This window comes from Penicillium hordei (assembly GCF_028827395.1).
Source record: "Penicillium hordei strain IBT 12815 chromosome Unknown utg000005l_segment0_segment0, whole genome shotgun sequence".
NCBI lineage: Eukaryota > Fungi > Ascomycota > Eurotiomycetes > Eurotiales > Aspergillaceae > Penicillium > Penicillium hordei.
Window position 1 is genome coordinate 233,851 of NW_026623146.1, and position 16,732 is coordinate 250,582.

Sequence of the window (16,732 nt, forward strand, 5' to 3'; positions counted from 1 at the left end):
AGATCCATGATCCATCGAAATGGTGACACCGACGTCATCGCCACGTGATGGATCTGCTCCTCTTTTCTGTCGACCAACATCATCAAGTTGATTTTTACCGAAAAAATGGTAGAAATTCCCTTTCAAGGTTTGATCTTGAAGGGTTGCTTGCATTGCTCAATAACCAACGTCTAGGAATCCCTATTCTAATCTATCGTGTATCGTTATTATTCGTCATTTCGTTTGGTGACCATTCCCAATATGACCGGGCGGTACTGCCATTATACCTTTTCACTCCATCCCCAAATCGACCACCAACAGTTGACGGCTAATGCGCCTCCATCTGCACTCTCCCAGTCATCATAGCCGACCTCCTCGCCCTCCTCAACCACAGCCAGCCCCAACTCGCCCATCCGCTGCCGGAACTCCTTCACCTGCGGCAGATATGCATCTCGTAGCGGCATCTCCACCACGACTCGTGCATCGAGTCCACGGCTAAGCCAGGGCTTAATGGTATCCACCAACCATTTAGGGTGGTTGGGCGAGTACAATGGATCCGCGGCGAGAATCACATCAAATTGCTCTTCCGCAGTTGGAAGGGGCGATGGCGTGACCGACCAGTCAAGCAAACCGGTGGTCACATTCGCCCCAGTTCTGTCGAGGAGTTCTACGTTCAAGGCAGCATTATGGGCGAGGTTGGGGACAATCTCGGGCAAGTCGGTGAGGTGGACGGTGGCAGATTCACCCTGCAGAGCTGCAAAGGAAAGCCCGACCAAGCCTGTTCCGGCACCGAGTTCGAGTGCCCGCAGAGGTTTCTGGGGTTTCAATGTGGAGGGAGTTGCCGACGCCGAGGGAACAAGTGTTGGTGGCGATCCAAGGCAGTGAAGCCGGCGCGAGAGAAGATAGGAAGATACCCAAGTCTTCATACCGAGGTTGTCCGCCGTGATTGACGGTTCATGGAGGGTCAGTGTGTATTCTTCGCCAGAGCTGGTGGGTACGTTGAAGATTCGAGACATCGCCGGCATAGCTGGTGGCAGATGAGTCACGGTCAGCGGGATCACATAACACAGCTGAATAGATGGTGGTCTGCTTACCGGTTCGACCAGACCGTTCACTTAGCCGTGCAGCGGCCGCATCCCAGATTGCCTCCCGGAGTTCCTCGGTATCGAGCCATGCGAGTGGACTGGCGATGATGGATGTGAGATACCGAGTCACTCCGGCAGGCTGGACTGCGGGGCCTTTGACGACATCAGCGGTCGTGCCAAATGTGCGTGGCTGCAAGCTCAACAGAGCTAAAGCTTTCACGAGATCGGTTCCCGAGGGCTTCTGGTAGAGTTGCGGGAGGTCAAGCACTGCGCTTATCAGTTCCATTATCTTTTGTGGACCGTATAGACTTGAGGGGTAGATTGTGAACTAACCATGTAGAGGTTCATCTGTAGCGCTAATCATGATGATAACTGTATATTCTCTAGGTATTGCCGGAGAGGAATGTAAAGCAACGAATTGGCTTCACTGCCCGGAGAATCGCGAAATGTGGCGGAGAAAAAAAAGAAAATATTCCCAAAGAGGAAAGGCTGGCGCCGCCGTTCCGCGGGTTGACTGTCGCCTATATTATCAGGCATCAAGATATCAACAGAGCAATACTAGTGATCTCGAATGAGAAAAAAGAGCCTAATCGCTGTACCTATACAAGAAGACTCAATCAAAAACAAGCCAGAGTGGGTATATTAAGCTAGCAATCACTAATGATCATGTTAATACATGAAAAATATAATGGTATCTCTACTGTCCATATGAACGCCGGTGCACCAAGTAAATGATCCCCCAAATCAGTTCAACGTCGCTTTGAAGCCCTGATAAGCTTGTTCGATATCGAATGCAAGTTCACGCGCTTGGTCTTCGCTCAATTCCTCAGTAGCTCGCATTTGATTCAATGCGATCAACCACTGAATGATCTTGCCGCGGTCTTCAAAATCGGTATCTGTTACCTTGTTCACAGACTGAATCACCTCTGATAACAGTGGATGCAGTGCATCCTTGGATACCATGTTGAGTTTCAACGCATCGAGGAAGGTGATGAAGTTCTCAGTTGCAGCCAGAATAAGACTACCCGAGGCACCACCAGCCGGTCCCACCGTTGCTGCGCCCATACTAGATGTCGGTGCGCCGTGAGAAGCTTGCTCGACTGTGGCCGGGAGACCAATGCGCAATCGCTCTGTGGCTCGTGGGCATTCTAACTATATTGTCCACCTGGCGTTAGAGACACCTTGGAGTTTGCGGGGTAAAATGGAGATGGACACTCACACCCCACGTCCGTTTGAAGGTTTCTAGGTCCACGAACTCCCGCGATACTGTCTCGTCTCCAAGACTGGACTTGTATTGCTTCAATAACCGTGTGCATGTCTCGGTATATTCTGCCTCGGTGACCACATCTTTGATGTATGCTTTCTCGAGTCCATCGAGGGTGACGATGATGCTGTAGATTTCGGCTAGTGATTCGTATAAGTCACGTTCGGCTGAGCTGGATGCTAGTTTGACTTCCTAAGACAAGGGGCATTAGTCAATATGACTATGAATGCGGAGACAAGGATCCATACTTCATCGAGGTTGATAGTGGCCGACCGGGCGGGATTAGGTGTGTAGCTGTAGGGGGTTGGCGCATAAGATAGTGGGCGTTGGGAGTACATTTTTGGCAAATTCTCAATATGTACAATAATCGTCAAGTCGTTAGTCGTCAATGGTAATTGAAGGTTGTCTGTTGTCTTGTAGATTGTCTGGACGTTATCGCCCAATGCCAAAGGCGGTCTGAAAGGCGGACCCGCCGATTTTCTCCCCAAATTTTTTTTTGACCAGCCATTTCCCGACCAAGCTACATTTGCAGACTCTTTTCTGCATTAATATCTCAAAATGGGTGGAGGCAAAAAATCGACCAAGAAGTTCGTGCAGAACCGTCTGCCGGATGTCCTCGAGCGACGCAAGGCCAATGCCAAAATCAAGCAGAGACACCAACTGAACGACAAGCGCAAGGAAAAAAGTGCTGCTCGCCGCGCCGAAGCCGAAGCCGCCGCAGCAGAGAACCCGGAGCAGGCGAAGAAAGAAAATGCCTTTTCCGAAATGAACGTCGACGACTTCTTCGCTGGTGGCTTTGATATTCCCGAAGAGAAGGGAAAGAAGGCCAGCAAGAAGGATACCACCCCCAAGATCGGCAAGCGCAAGCGCTCAGAAGATAAGGCACAGGCGGACGCTGAGGCTTCTGAGGGCGAGAGTGACGACGACAGTGTCGATGCTTACGACGAACACAAGGACCAGCTGGAGTCATTGAAGGAAAAAGACCCCGAGTTCTATAAATATCTGAAGGAGAATGATTCTGAACTGCTCGATTTCGGTGAGCAAGGCGATCTTTCAGAGGTCGACGCTCTGAGCGAAAGCGAAGAACCCGAAGATGAGGAGCCGGCCAAGAAGAAGAAGAAGAAGTCCAAGAAGGAGGAGGAGGAGGTGGAGCCCGAGGATGAGACCTTGACCATTGAGATGGTCAAGAAGTGGCAGAAGTTGATGGAGGAGCAGAACTCGATCCGAGCCATGCGCCAGGCTGTGCTCGCTTTCCGTGCGGCCGCCTATGTCAATGACCCCGATGCCCCCGAGCAAAAATATACCATCTCCGACAAGAACGTGTACCACCAGGTTCTCGTCACGGCACTCAACACCATCCCCAAGGTCCTGGCCCACCATCTCCCCGTCAAGGAGAGCGCTTCTGGCAAGATCAGGGTGTCATTGGATTCCAAGAAGTTCAAGACCCTCACCCCTCTGATCAAATCGCACACTGCTTCAGTTCACCAGCTTCTGATTAACTTGTCCGATGCATCGACACTCAAGTTGACCCTCGCGTCAATTGAGCCCATGCTGCCTTACCTTCTTCAGTTCCGCAAGGTGCTGAAGACACTCGTTAAGATTGTCGTTGGAATCTGGGCTGATGTGTCCACGGCCGACGCCACCCGTATCACAGGTTTCTTGATTCTGCGCCGCCTTATGGTTCTGGGAGATGCCGGTATCAGGGAGAGTGTGCTTAAGGCCACCTACGAGGGCGTTGTCAAGGGTAGCCGCAACACAACGGTGCACACGCTAGCCGGCGTGAACTTGATGAAGAACTCCGCAGCCGAAATCTGGGGCATTGACCAGAACGTCTCGTACACAGCAGGATTCTCCTTCATCCGTCAGCTTGCTATGCACCTGCGCAAGAGCATTACCAACACCTCCAAGGAATCCTACAAGACCATCTACAACTGGCAATACGTGCACTCGCTGGACTTCTGGTCCCGAGTGCTTTCACAGCACTGCGATGGCCTTGTCGAAGCTCAAATCGGCAAGCAATCCGCTCTGCGCCCCCTCATCTACCCCGTCGTGCAAATCACCCTGGGCGCCATGCGCCTCATCCCAACCGCCACGTACTTCCCTCTGCGCTTCCAATTGACGCGCTCCCTGCTCCGCATCTCCCGCGCCACGGGCACCTATATCCCGCTCTCCGCTTCACTTCTCGAGGTCCTGACCTCAGCGGAGATGCGCAAGCACCCCAAATCCAGCACGCTCAAGCCCCTGGACTTCAACACAGCGATCCGCGCGCCCAAATCCTACCTGCGCTCGCGCACTTACCAGGATGGCGTCGGTGAGCAGGTCGCCGAGCTCCTCTCCGAGTTCTTTGTTCTGTGGTCTAAGCACATTGCGTTCCCTGAACTGTCCGTGCCCGTCATTGTCTCCCTCAAGCGCTGGCTGAAGCAGGTCTCCGCCCGCAGCGGTGGAAACAAGAACGCCAAGATCAACCAGATGATCCTGTTGCTCGTGCAGAAGGTTGAGACCAATGCCCGCTGGATCGAGGAGCGTCGTCTGAATGTTTCGTATGCTCCCCGCAACCGCTCCGGTGTCGAATCTTTCCTTAAGGATGTTGACTGGGAGTCTACTCCTGTTGGTGCGTTCGTTAAGACGCAGCGCAAGCTGCGTGCGGAGCGTGCTGCTGTCCTCGAAGAAGGTCGTATCGAGGAAGAGAAGCGGAGAGCGGAGGCGAAGAAGAACGGTGGAGAGGATGAGGATATGGGTGGTGTTGCTGGCAGTGATGATGACAGCGAGGATGAGGATGAAGATGAGGATGAGGAGGAACTGGAGAGCGAGGAGGAAGCCGAGATCGAGAGTGAAGATGAAGACGAGCTGGAGATGGAGGACGAGTAGATCGTCTAGTTTTGTTTTTAATTTGTATATCTCCTTGTCCACGTCCATGTCCATCTACTTCACACGGTTATTGCATATGTCTACTTTGTTTACCAGGATACACCATGGGTAGCTACTCAGTCCTACAAAAGAAATCATTTATCTTAACAAGCTTCATATCATCATAGGTCTCATAAATCTACGCTTTGTAAAGCAGTCCAATAAATCAGCTAGCAAAAAAAGGGGGTATATCAAAAAGAATGCACCATCTAAACAGACCCAACAGGCCCATGCTCCTGAGCCCAAGCCCTAGACTTATCCCGCCGCAGAGCAGCATCCTCCTCCTCAGCCCAAGCTAAAGACTCACTAGGCAACATAATAGCCTTATCAATCGCCACGGGCAAACCACGATGTCTACCACGCAACGCCACAGCCGCAAGAATCAACTTGCTAATAGTATGCCAGGCACCACAGAACGAGTAATTCTTCCCAGGGTACCCAAGACTCACACCCACACAGCCGTAAGCAGAGACGACCTCGAAGATGATATTGAAGGTGGAGAAAGCCACAGGCTGGGATTCATAGTGGTCCGACTCGCGGATGGCGATGAAGAACACCGCTAGCGCGATCCACCACAGGTCATGGCTGAGCTGGGAGCGGAGCTGTTGGTGCACAAAGTAGCCGCGCGATGTCTCGGATAGGCCGGGACGGCCGAGGTGGTGGCGGATTAGATCCATTACTACGTTGCTGCGGCTTGTGTTTGCTGGTGAGTCTGGGGATTCATCGTGCGCGTAGATTCCTAGGGAGCGTTCTTCGTAGACGTTTGTGTTGCTATGTGGGTGTTAGGTTAGGGTTGATTTGGTGTGGGTGGTGTTCATAAGTGACTTACCGCATTGTGAGCGTCACTGGGTACGCAGAGACGTACTGAGTGAGTTTGTTAGTTTTAGGTTTCGGGGTCTAGTGTATAGGATATGAGACTAATATGTCTTACCATCATGAGTACTAGAGGTTGTGTTAGCATGATTATCTTTCAGTCAGGCGAGGATTTTGAAAGCACTTAGCACATACCATAGAGAACCAAGAGACCCTGGTGAAGATCGGCAATGGTTACAACGTAGAATCCACCAGCGCGTACCGCTTTATTCGAGATAGTTCGTTAGCTTAATTCAGATATGACGGTCTCGGTGATATTAATTGACAAACCTAAGGCTTGGAAAAGTCCATCCAACACACGATACTCGGTAGGAAGGCTCTCAATGTCCTTGTTTCCAATAGACAGCAGCTCAAATCCCGCCCAGTCGATACCGTTCAAAATGATGATCGTGCCGAGTAGATACCATGTATGGCGAGCTGGGAAGAGATTCGTATAGACCTGGGTTCATGATAAGTGTCCATCTCTGCAAGCTGTTAGGGTAATGCAACTGGACGTACCCTTCGAGGATGCTCCAAGATGAAGTCAAGCGTTATGCGCCACGACTGCCACCTCGGTCGATCCGGAAGCATGATTCTCATAGTCCAGATAATGAACCGCAAGAAACATGGGAAGAGGGTGTTTCCCGCGAGAATAAGCAAACCCATTGTGAGAAGTGGGTAAGCACTAGAGATGGTCAGTAACGTTTAACGATGAAACATGAGGGGATCAAGGCCACTTACTTCAACTGCAAAGCAGTCATATTAGCATCCAAGAGCGACATGCCACTGTTCACGAAAGCAGAAACAGCAAAGAAAGCACCGGTCCAGAAAGGCGAGAGGCCGTTCGTGCGCGTCACGGCGGGATCATTGGCTTCCAACCAACCCCCGACACCGATCATGCCGAAGATAATAAATAAGATGAAGTAAAGAAACACAACCACAGACAGAAATGAGACGGCCCTGTACTCCACACCACCTAGTTCGTCGCGCTCGGCAGGAGTGAGATCGTGGAACTGAGAGTTGCGGGACACAAGACCCTTGGAGGCCATGTACTTCTGTGTGCCGCGGAGCATTCCCTTGAAGCCAGACACCGATTCCTTTAAGACCAAGGGCACATTGGGCACTGCGTCGCGGGGGTGGTTATGCAGATCCGGTCTCGCCCCGATACCAGCCATGGGGAAGACTCGATGGTGATGATGACGGAGTGTTCCGCCGATGGTTTTTTGGTCATCGTCCACCCATAGCTGTTCTTCACGGGATGATGACTCTCCCGGTTTCACTTGGACCAGCACGGATGTCTTCGGGCGTGGTTTACAGCCATGTCCTTCGACATTCTCGCCGGAGAGATCAGACCCGGTGCTTCCGTGAGCGGGTTCCTGGACCTGCAGTTCAACTTGCGAGGGGTTACGAGTAGATCGCTCTCTTTCTCGCTCATCGGAGACACCTTTGAACTTTGCCTCGAAGGCCCTCTTACGCACTAAAAGTACGGTGAGAGAAATGAGAATAGCATGGCCCAGGATAAGTAAGGCGAACAAAACTGCTTGCTGGAAGGTGTTCAGAGTTGACAGATCCACCTGATCATTGAGTCATTAGCTTCAGTACGATATAGCCATGGGATTCGGACCATACCGTATTCAATCCAGCACCAGTCATGGCACTGACACACAAGAATATGGAGTCCACATAGGCAACGCTCTGCCATGGGGTCGACGTCAAGTAGAAAATGATACTGGCGATCATGCATGTAGCAGTGAAATAGAAATAGTGTAGAGTCAAAAAATTCAAGGGTGGGAGGACTGCCATTATGGCGTTCCCGATGTGTCTCCGCCACTTACGGACTGTATAAAGCGGTTAGTTAAAAAAGTTCGATTGGGCAAGTAGACCAGGGGCACCTACAGATCAGCAGTGCATGCATTTTGATTTGGCGACAAAATTCGCCAGGGACTTGAGAACGCGCAGTCCTTGCTGTGTGTTGAATTATATGCCCGTTTGAGGCGAGGCGTGAAAATTGAAGGGTTTTTTTTCTCGCAGGATTTTTCAAAACCCACACAACTCGAGATATCTCGAACACTATTAACCTCAACTTGGAGAATTTTTAAGAATTATAATATCAAAGGAAGAAAAGGAAAAAAAAAGTAAAACATCAACGGTCGAAAAGCTAAGCTAATTCGAGTTATGTGGGCTCAGAAATTTCCTAGGCCATACAGGAATGTACAAAATAGAAAAAAATGATCGCCGCTAGGTATATCAATAATCAATCATACATAAATACACCAATACATAAATATATATATAAAAGATCATTGGTCAAAGGAGAAAGAAACGAAAGTACGGTGAGCGGAGAATTTAAACGGTTTTAGGCCATAGGGCTGATCTTGGAGAATACCCCATTAGGTTAAACCCCCTTATTATATACTTATTAACATCAACTTCGTATACATCTAAAAAGCCATCTAGAAAGACATGAGAGAGCCGCATAAGCGTCTATTCTTGTTTACCGCGTGTAGATGAGTATCGTGGATCAACGATGCAATTTGAATGACTTGGATGTAGAACATCATTTCATGTCTAGCACCCCACCAGTGTCTAGTTTAGTCCAAAAGTGTGTTTTTTTTTGCCATCTATCCATGAGATACAGGTATCATAAAACATATGTTTCAAATGAAAGGCTTCGAAATTTCACTAAAGATCCTTAAGGAACCGAATCCCTAGTCAACCTGGCAAGGTCCAGATTCCATCCAACGTGGTCTAATTTCTGCGTAGTTACCTCCACACGCTGCCTCCACACATCTGGCAAGACCTCCAAAATAAAAACTCTTCCCAGTGAGGCCAGGGCCGTAGTGTGCATATTTCCCTGAATTTGTCATGATAGCATTCGTAGATTGGGGAATGGTCGGTTCAGTGATCATACACCAACAGGTGTCCGTGATAAATTGAACTCCAAATGTCTCCAATTCATCTACCAGACCAGCTCGACAAGCCGAGGCATATGTCGCTCGCCCGCATGTTATCATGACGGTGACTCGACTGTCTTTGGTGCGGCCCCTACAGAGCTCCGCAAGGGCCTCGATTTCAGACAGTGAGAAGTGCGGATTACCCAGAGATATCAAGTCAACTGATTGACCTCTTGGCGCGCTGTTTAGAGAGCCCCAACATCTGATCAAATCACCATGTTTTATATGTATAGAACGCATAGCTGACCCCTGTACTATAGCAGCCTCGAGGCTGGGTGCCTCGGGGGTCACACCGACAATATGAAACATTGGAGCACTAGAAACAGTCGCAAATGCTGCCCCGAAGGCTTTCAAGTCGTCTTGAGTTGGGGCGAATGACTCGGCTCCGATCACGACGGGGATTTCGCTCGTGGACAATGTTCCGACTTGATATCCCAGCAGAGGGTAAAATGAATCATCAATCTCCCCTGGTGAAATTTTAGGAATCTCCACAATCACCGAAGCTAATCTGTTGATTTGAACGTGCGGGCCGCCCTTAGGAGCACGACCAGTTAAAGCAATTGCGATATCCAGGAAGTCAGGATATTTCATGGTTCTTGCACCGAGCACACTATTAGCGTAGACAACTGCATTCGACTCAGCCCAGGCTACTTGATCTCCGTACTTTGGCGCACTGTCAAGTTGATAAGGTGCACATGTAAATGTTGGTTGAGCCCCCATATCGGTGTATGCGTCAGCTAGCCTTACAGCCGCATTGTTGAAGTCTTCACTGATACCTTGAACGCGTCGAAGATTTTTGTCAACCGAAATGGAGTTCATCGATGTCGGGACTCGAACCTTTCCACCACGATCCCGGAGATTCTCTGCAAAGGCGAGAGAACCTGGACCGGTGTAGCCGCAGCCATCGATATGAACTTGGGTGACATCCATCAATTCGGTGACACCCAGAACTTCTGCTAGTCTCAAGGTGATCCGCATTGCTGCACGGGCGGCATCTCCGTACACGTTATTGAGAAACGCGGTGTCGAGATCCGTGAGCTTGATGCCCTTGGTCGAAATTCTGGGCTCAGTTGCACCAACCACTAGTGGGACCTTGGCCGTTGTATTCTGAGGTTTGCTTGTGGAGACCTGGCCGTTGATGACATGGAAGTCACGCCCGTTGAACTTGATAAGGTCTCGGAAGTCAATCGGATCAAGCGTTAGGACTGGAATGGCCTTGCCAAAGATCTCTTCCGCAACAATCACTCCCAGGGTGAGAATCTCCTCCCTCCGCTCGAAGATCAGCGCTGCAGGTGCCCTGCCATTAAGTAGAAGCTCTAGGATGACTGTGCTACCAGTACATGAGCCACGTCCACCGGGGATAGCGAGGATGGCTTCTTGAAGATGCTGTCCGCTCAATGGGTGGTGTTGATCGATAACCTCGCTGGTCCGAGAGTTAACGCCGCCCCAGAAGCTCAGTTCCAACTCGCTTGCAATAAGCTTCCCTGAAGCCTCGCCGTTGACATACGGAGTGCCTTGGAAGACACGAGTCGTGTCGAGATCGCCGGTTACCATGCCGATTGCCTCCACTAAATAAGCCCACAGGAATGGATGATGCAAAGCGAGCGAAAAGATTAAAGTGAGGGGCGGAAGGAGTTTCAACGGGTTGAATTATAGAATTGCTAGGTTGTGAATCACAGGGCAGCCAACTCACAGGCACCTTTTATGTCAAACCAAAGTGTTTTATTTACTAATAGAACCACACGAGCCAATAGATTGACGAGGACAGTCGGAACCCTCTGCCGATGATGAAAAAGGTGAAATACTAATTCAACCGAAGGCCAATGAAGATGGTGATAGACTCGGAGTTTGTTTCTGATTGAGGTCCTATCAAGTGTTTCTTATCAAGTTTTACTTAAGCGTCCCGAAGTCATTTGCCCCCTCCCCCCCACCAACAAATTATGAGATCATCCAGCAAAATACACAGGGGCGTGCTCGGTTTTGGTTGGCAAAAAGCGGCAAGAGGCGAGCACTAAAACGGAAAGGGCAAGCCATAAAGTGGCAGAGGAAATGAAGTATACAGATATAGCAGTCAAATGGCTACTCGATACCAACTACATCTGTATACTCATTCCCGCACCCAATGCCCACTCTTTCCCCCCTGTTTCTCCAACAATCGAACAGAATCAATAAGCATCCCCTTATCCACAGCCTTGAGCATATCATAGACCGTCAAAGCTGCACCCATCGTAGCTGTCATAGCCTCCATTTCCACCCCTGTACGACCAAAACAGCTGACCGACGCCACGACATGCATAGCACCATGATCCCTGTTCGGTCCAGGCTCAACCAGTTCCACGCTAACCTCAACCCCAGTAATACCAATGCCGGGATGACAAAGAGGCACGATATCAGGCGTTCTTTTGGCGGCCATGATACCCGCAATCCGGGCAACGCTGAAGACGTCGCCTTTGTGTGTGGTTTGGCCTTCGCGGAGGATTTCCCAGGGTCGGGAGTTCGAGAAGGAGACCGTGCAGGCGGCTGTTGCGACGCGCTTTGTTTCGGGCTTTTCGGTGATCTGGGTCATGTGGACGGTCTTGGATGGTGTAAGGTGAGGGAGGTCGGCGTCTGAGGTGGTGGGTAAAGAGGGGGATGGGCGAGGAGTACAATCTTTGGTCTCTGGTTTAGAGCGCCCGGAGTGGTAGAGACGACTTTGGGAAGCTGTAGGGAGATGCGAAAGCATATGTACTGGTACGGTTGACCAAGAGTGAGACCCCGATCCCCATGGTTTCGGTTTATTATCTAGGTTCATCTATCAGCTTGATGATTCAGTGAAAAAAAAAAAGTCCGAATATATCAATTTCATGTGTACATGGTATCAAGTAAGATCTCGCCAATTTCATGAAATCAAAAAGAAATGCTCATGTGAGACGATCTACAGGTTGTAAAGGGTTTCCAATCATGAAAAAAAGGCACAAGAAAAAGAAAACGACTACCCACCAATCAAGATCATAGGGCGGTTCTTCATGTCCTTTAATTGCGCCATGCCGGCGTGTTTCGCCTTCTTTCGTTTCACTGCCATGCCGATGATATCAAGAATCTCACGTTCTCGCTCATTCACCAAGCCGCCTTCGTCACTAAGGCGCGCTGCACTTTGTACTGTTTCCAAAAGCTGCAGGTTGTTCATTGCATCCACGTCAATTGGGCTTCCACCATTCTCCTTGCGAATGATATCCCGCAAGGAGACCTCGGAGTTACCGAACAGGCAGACCTTGAGATTTCCGTCACTAGTAATGCGTAACCGGTTGCAGGTACCACAGAAGTTGTGCGTCATGCTCGTGATAAATCCCACGCGGCCTTCGAAGCCAGGAACTCGGTACGTTTTACTCGTGTCATTCTTATGGTCGGCCACTTTTTCAAATGTGGGATACTTCTCTCGGATGACAGCCAGCATCTCCTGATATGAGAACATCTTCCCCTGGTTCCATTTGTTCCCGCCGAAAGGCATATATTCGATAAAGCGCACTTCAACCGGTTTCTCGCGGCCCAGTTCCACGAACGGGAGGATCTCTCGATCGTTCATCCCCCTCATAACAACGCAATTAATCTTCAGCTTGATCCCTGCACCGACCTTATTCATTTCCAGAATACGGTCGATGCTCTTCATCACAGCGTCAAATCCCTTGCGTCTTGTCATGATCTGGAACTGGAACGGATCCAGCGTGTCGAGACTGAGATTGACTCCTGTCAGCCCAGCCTCCACCATCGAGTCCAATTTTCGATGTAATGATATTCCATTGGTTGTCAGACACAGTTCCCGAAGCCCATTCTGTCGCAGCTTGCCAATGTCCTGCATCAACGGCACGATGTCTTTGCGGACCGTCGGTTCGCCACCCGTCAATCGGATTTTGGTCACTCCCTGTGAGACGAATAATGAGGACAGGTATAGAATTTCCGGGGATGTAAGAAGTTTTGCAGAGGGCGAGAGGTCTATCCCTTCCTCGGGCATGCAGTACAGACACCGAAGATTGCAGCGTTCCGTGACGCTAATTCGGAGGTAGTCATGTTGGCGATTGAAGGTATCGGTGAGAAATTCGGAGAAGGGTTTCGCGGACTTGAGTGTTGAGATTTTAGAGGGTTTAGTTGAGGGATGTGAAGGAGGTAAATCAGGAACGGCGACGGTGGCGTTAGGTCTTGATGCGGCGCGCGTGCTCTGGGGTCGAGTTTGTACGCTCCACTGACGGACAGCCCTAGGGCAAGACCAGAACCGCTTGCACAAGCCAGCCATGAGGAAGTTGTCTCAAGGAGTAAAATGTTGCATGTTGGAGGCAAATATATGTTGCAAGGGCTACTCCGCGGAGGAGTGAGGGGAATGTCTCTTATCGCACTGGTTTCTCGGCGGGCTCCGTGCTGAGTCATGATATCTTGATCATTTCAATTGGTCATGGAGTCAACTACGTCAACTAATCTATACTCGGTAACAACTTCTGCACCCGTTTCACCAGGCTCTTTTCGAACTGCTCCACCCCATTTTTCTGTTCGTTCATCTTGCCTTGTTTAATCACATAGACCGACCGACGTCTTGGCGTTTCTTCGGTCTCTTCCTCCTCCAGTCCTTCGAAATCCTCATCGAGTTTGTGCTCGGTGTCTCGCTTGCCCTCGATTACAGAACGAACAAGGAAACGATCGTGTGAAATTAGAAGCACGGCGCCATTGAAGGAGGATAGAGCCGTAGCTAATGCAGTGACAGTATGGAAATCCAAATGGGTGGTGATTTCATCAAGAATGAGAAGCTGTGGTGCACTCCAGACAATTCGAGCCAATGCAAGGCGGACCTGGATTCGACAATATTAGCCCTGTCTTGAATCTTTCGTTGATCTTTCACATTTCACATACCAGTTGTCCACCTGATAGTTTGGCGACAGGGACATCAGATGCAATACGCCCTGCTAGACCCATTGAAGAAAGTAGACCTCTGATAGCGCCCTCATTCAGGGATCCTTCAGTCTCAATCGTCAATAGTCCCAGTGCAGTTAAACTAGGCTCGCCTCGACCACGCTCTTGCAGCTCTTCCACGGAGTGTTGGCTATAGTAGCCCACTTTCAACCGGGAGTGAGTCGACACCTTGCCCTTGGAAGGAGATACCTGTCCCGTCAGAACACGGAGCAGAGTCGTCTTCCCCGAACCATTAAGACCCATAACCCCGACACGATCACCCAAATGAACGACCAAGTTCACGTCGTCCAGGATGACGCGATCAGTCTTCTTGTACTGGAAAACAATACCCTCAAGCGATACCAACGGTCCGGGGAATCGCAACTCCGTGGCATCGGGCAAACTCATAGTCGCGCCCTTTTCATCTGTCGGGACGTCGATCTCAGCTCGATTGTGGAAATGCCATCCGACTAGATCACGGTTCAGCTTGAAACGCCCCCCGGTTGCGCTGACTTGAAGACCTATGCGATCATCGACCTTCTTCTGCCTCGACTTAGCTTGTCGCAGCTTATTTTCGTCATTGGTTTTCTTCCCAATCTTCATATTCTCCCGGATACTAGCTTCCATATGCGCAACCTGCCGCTCTTGAGCCTCCTTCATGCGCCCCAGGTAGAGCTTCTGTTCCTCGAAATCTTGCTCATATGCAGATAGATTCCCTCGGAAATACGTCAGTTTCTGGTCTCGGAGGATGACAATCTCCTCGCAGACAGCATTGATGAAGTCCCTGTCGTGTGAGACTAAGACGATGGTTGTCTCTGATGTGTCGCGGAGTTGTTTCAGATAGTTCTCCAGCCACACTACTCCAAGAAGATCCAAGAAATTGGTCGGCTCGTCGAGGATCATGATATCGGGATCTTGAACTAGAACGCTAGCTAGCATACATCGCATACGCCAACCACCTGAGAGCGTAGAGACTTTCTTCTCGAATCCGTCTTCTTTGAAGCCAAGACCGAGGAGAATACGACGAGCTTGTTGCTCCATATCGGCAAGTTTCATCTTGTTTCAGGTCAATGGGGAAGGTCAATAGCCATCGTAAAAACACTTACATCTTCGAGTTGAGACTGTAAATTCTGTAGTGTCTCAACGGCAGCTTGAGTATCCGACTGGGCTGTATCCGCATCAATGGCGTCTACATCCTGGGCCAACCTAATAGGAGTTAGATATAGTTGCTAGCGCAAATGAATCCAACTAACATCTCGGATGCAGCCTCAAGTTTTCCCTCGGCAGCCTTCAAGTCTTTCCTTGCTTGTAGACCTCGAGCACCGCTCTTAAGGCTTGCATTTTTGTGCGCCAGGAAGAGGTGCTTTTCTGCTTTCTGGTGTCGAATTTTGCGAATTGCCCGCACAGGTTGCATCGGATCTTCAGTTTCAAAACTCTTGGATAGAACTTGGAAGGTCAGTCAAGTATGATTCCGATTGAATAGGTATACGAACACTCTGCCATCCGAACAGCCTCGTTTCTAGTTTCATCACTGCTGACAACGGCTTCTAGAACAGTTTTGTCCTGGTCAGGGTCTTCGCTGAAAGTTTTATCATCCTGTTCATCCGTCTGCTGCAAAATTGCCATGCGAGTCGCATGTGGGATGCCAGGGATGAGTTTCTCCGCCATTGCCCGGAGGAGCGCTGGTAATATTAATATATCGAGCTTTGTAAATGGCACTTGCGGGGATCTGTCTCACTTGACTTCCCAGTTCCGTTGCGACCTAGCAACCCATAGTGAACACCTGCCTTCAGTCGTAGGTGCGCATCTGAAATGAGCTCTCTCCCCGCAACCTTGGCCTTTGATTTTCCTTTGGTCTTTGATTTTGATACATCTTCGGTGGATTCAGGTGTAGATGATGTGACTATAATGTTGAGTCCATCCACATCGATCTGACAATGGAACAAATTTGAACGTCAGCGGTCATCTGGGTCATTGGTGTGGCTACCATACCTCCTGCGAAGGATTATCATCTAGTAGATGAAACCGTGTTTGCTTACACGTTGCCAGAATTGTGGGGGCGGATGTCATAGCTCCGGCGAATGAGTTGTAGTTATTGGTCCTTGTGTGCTTTTCACCAGGATCCAAGTATTAGATGTGTATCTGAAGTACAGTGGTTACTGAAGTCGATTTGGGCGGGTTCATATATAATGACTAGCAAGGGCAGCCACGGCACTCAAGCCCTTTTGCAGAATCAAAATGCGCCACTATGATCACATTAGACTGTTTATTTCTCGAGTCGTTGAATTAAATGTGGACAAATGTGAACAAATTGGATGCTGTTTGACGAACATTCTGGGGTCGGGGTCCGAAAGAGGAATGGTTCGCTGCCTGAGGCAATTACTCACATTCCTTGGCGGAGTCAATATTTGCATCATTATGCTCGTATTTTGCCACATGAGTTATTCAGTAAATTATGAGAGTTCGTATCTCTATATGTGTAAGGGATATCCATAGTCTCACTGTGACTCATAGTTCTTGGATTCTGTGCGTTGTGGTTAATTCACCGAAATTAAATATATATATGGAGAACAGTGTCTCTCTGCAGCACAAGAAGTCGGCAAGAAAGAAGTGGAATTCCATACAAAGCTAAACAAAAAAGGCTAATCTATAGCCAATATACGACAATATGTAATGCTTCCTTTTTTAGGTTAAATTCGAGAAAGGACGCAGTACAATCATGCATTTGACAAACAGCATTGACAACCAGAGTCCCAAGGAATAATAAGATATCATCT

The 16,732-nt window shown here is 49.5% G+C and overlaps 7 protein-coding genes across 7 annotated transcripts; 1 reads left to right on the top strand and 6 right to left on the bottom strand.

Moving 5' to 3' along the window:
- Window positions 1-260: 260 nt before the first annotated feature.
- Window positions 261-1,428, bottom strand: N7537_009057 (S-adenosylmethionine-dependent methyltransferase; the record flags this gene model as incomplete). The annotated part of the gene is made up of 3 exons (XM_056900111.1): window positions 261-1,006; window positions 1,074-1,331; window positions 1,398-1,428. The coding sequence occupies 3 exons, from the start codon at window positions 1,426-1,428 to the stop codon at window positions 261-263; spliced, it is 1,035 nt and encodes a 344-aa protein (XP_056748779.1).
- Window positions 1,429-1,808: 380 nt separating this feature from the next.
- Window positions 1,809-2,867, bottom strand: N7537_009058 (ESCRT-I subunit protein VPS28; the record flags this gene model as incomplete). The annotated part of the gene is made up of 3 exons (XM_056900112.1): window positions 1,809-2,216; window positions 2,284-2,520; window positions 2,577-2,867. Coding segments are annotated over 3 exons (936 nt in total), but the record flags the coding sequence as incomplete, so codon positions are not given.
- A 19-nt stretch (window positions 2,868-2,886) lies between these two features.
- Window positions 2,887-5,196, top strand: N7537_009059 (mRNA-binding ribosome synthesis protein NOC2; the record flags this gene model as incomplete). Its single annotated transcript, XM_056900113.1, has 1 exon — window positions 2,887-5,196. The coding sequence occupies one exon, from the start codon at window positions 2,887-2,889 to the stop codon at window positions 5,194-5,196; it is 2,310 nt and encodes a 769-aa protein (XP_056748781.1).
- Window positions 5,197-5,444: 248 nt separating this feature from the next.
- On the bottom strand, window positions 5,445-8,002 carry N7537_009060 (uncharacterized protein; the record flags this gene model as incomplete). The annotated part of the gene is made up of 9 exons (XM_056900114.1): window positions 5,445-6,006; window positions 6,065-6,099; window positions 6,167-6,177; window positions 6,244-6,312; window positions 6,379-6,547; window positions 6,607-6,772; window positions 6,829-7,661; window positions 7,717-7,925; window positions 7,984-8,002. 9 exons carry the CDS (start codon window positions 8,000-8,002, stop codon window positions 5,445-5,447), a joined length of 2,073 nt encoding a protein of 690 aa, XP_056748782.1.
- Window positions 8,003-8,795: 793 nt separating this feature from the next.
- N7537_009061 (uncharacterized protein) lies at window positions 8,796-10,595 on the bottom strand (the record flags this gene model as incomplete). Its single annotated transcript, XM_056900115.1, has 1 exon — window positions 8,796-10,595. The coding sequence occupies one exon, from the start codon at window positions 10,593-10,595 to the stop codon at window positions 8,796-8,798; it is 1,800 nt and encodes a 599-aa protein (XP_056748783.1).
- Window positions 10,596-11,148: 553 nt separating this feature from the next.
- Window positions 11,149-13,308, bottom strand: N7537_009062 (molybdopterin cofactor biosynthetic protein; the record flags this gene model as incomplete). Its single annotated transcript, XM_056900116.1, has 2 exons — window positions 11,149-11,822; window positions 12,021-13,308. The coding sequence occupies 2 exons, from the start codon at window positions 13,306-13,308 to the stop codon at window positions 11,149-11,151; spliced, it is 1,962 nt and encodes a 653-aa protein (XP_056748784.1).
- A 175-nt stretch (window positions 13,309-13,483) lies between these two features.
- On the bottom strand, window positions 13,484-16,025 carry N7537_009063 (ABC-F family ATP-binding cassette domain-containing protein; the record flags this gene model as incomplete). The annotated part of the gene is made up of 7 exons (XM_056900117.1): window positions 13,484-13,855; window positions 13,917-15,011; window positions 15,062-15,161; window positions 15,209-15,401; window positions 15,449-15,637; window positions 15,694-15,886; window positions 15,948-16,025. 7 exons carry the CDS (start codon window positions 16,023-16,025, stop codon window positions 13,484-13,486), a joined length of 2,220 nt encoding a protein of 739 aa, XP_056748785.1.
- Between the last annotated feature and the right edge of the window lie 707 nt (window positions 16,026-16,732).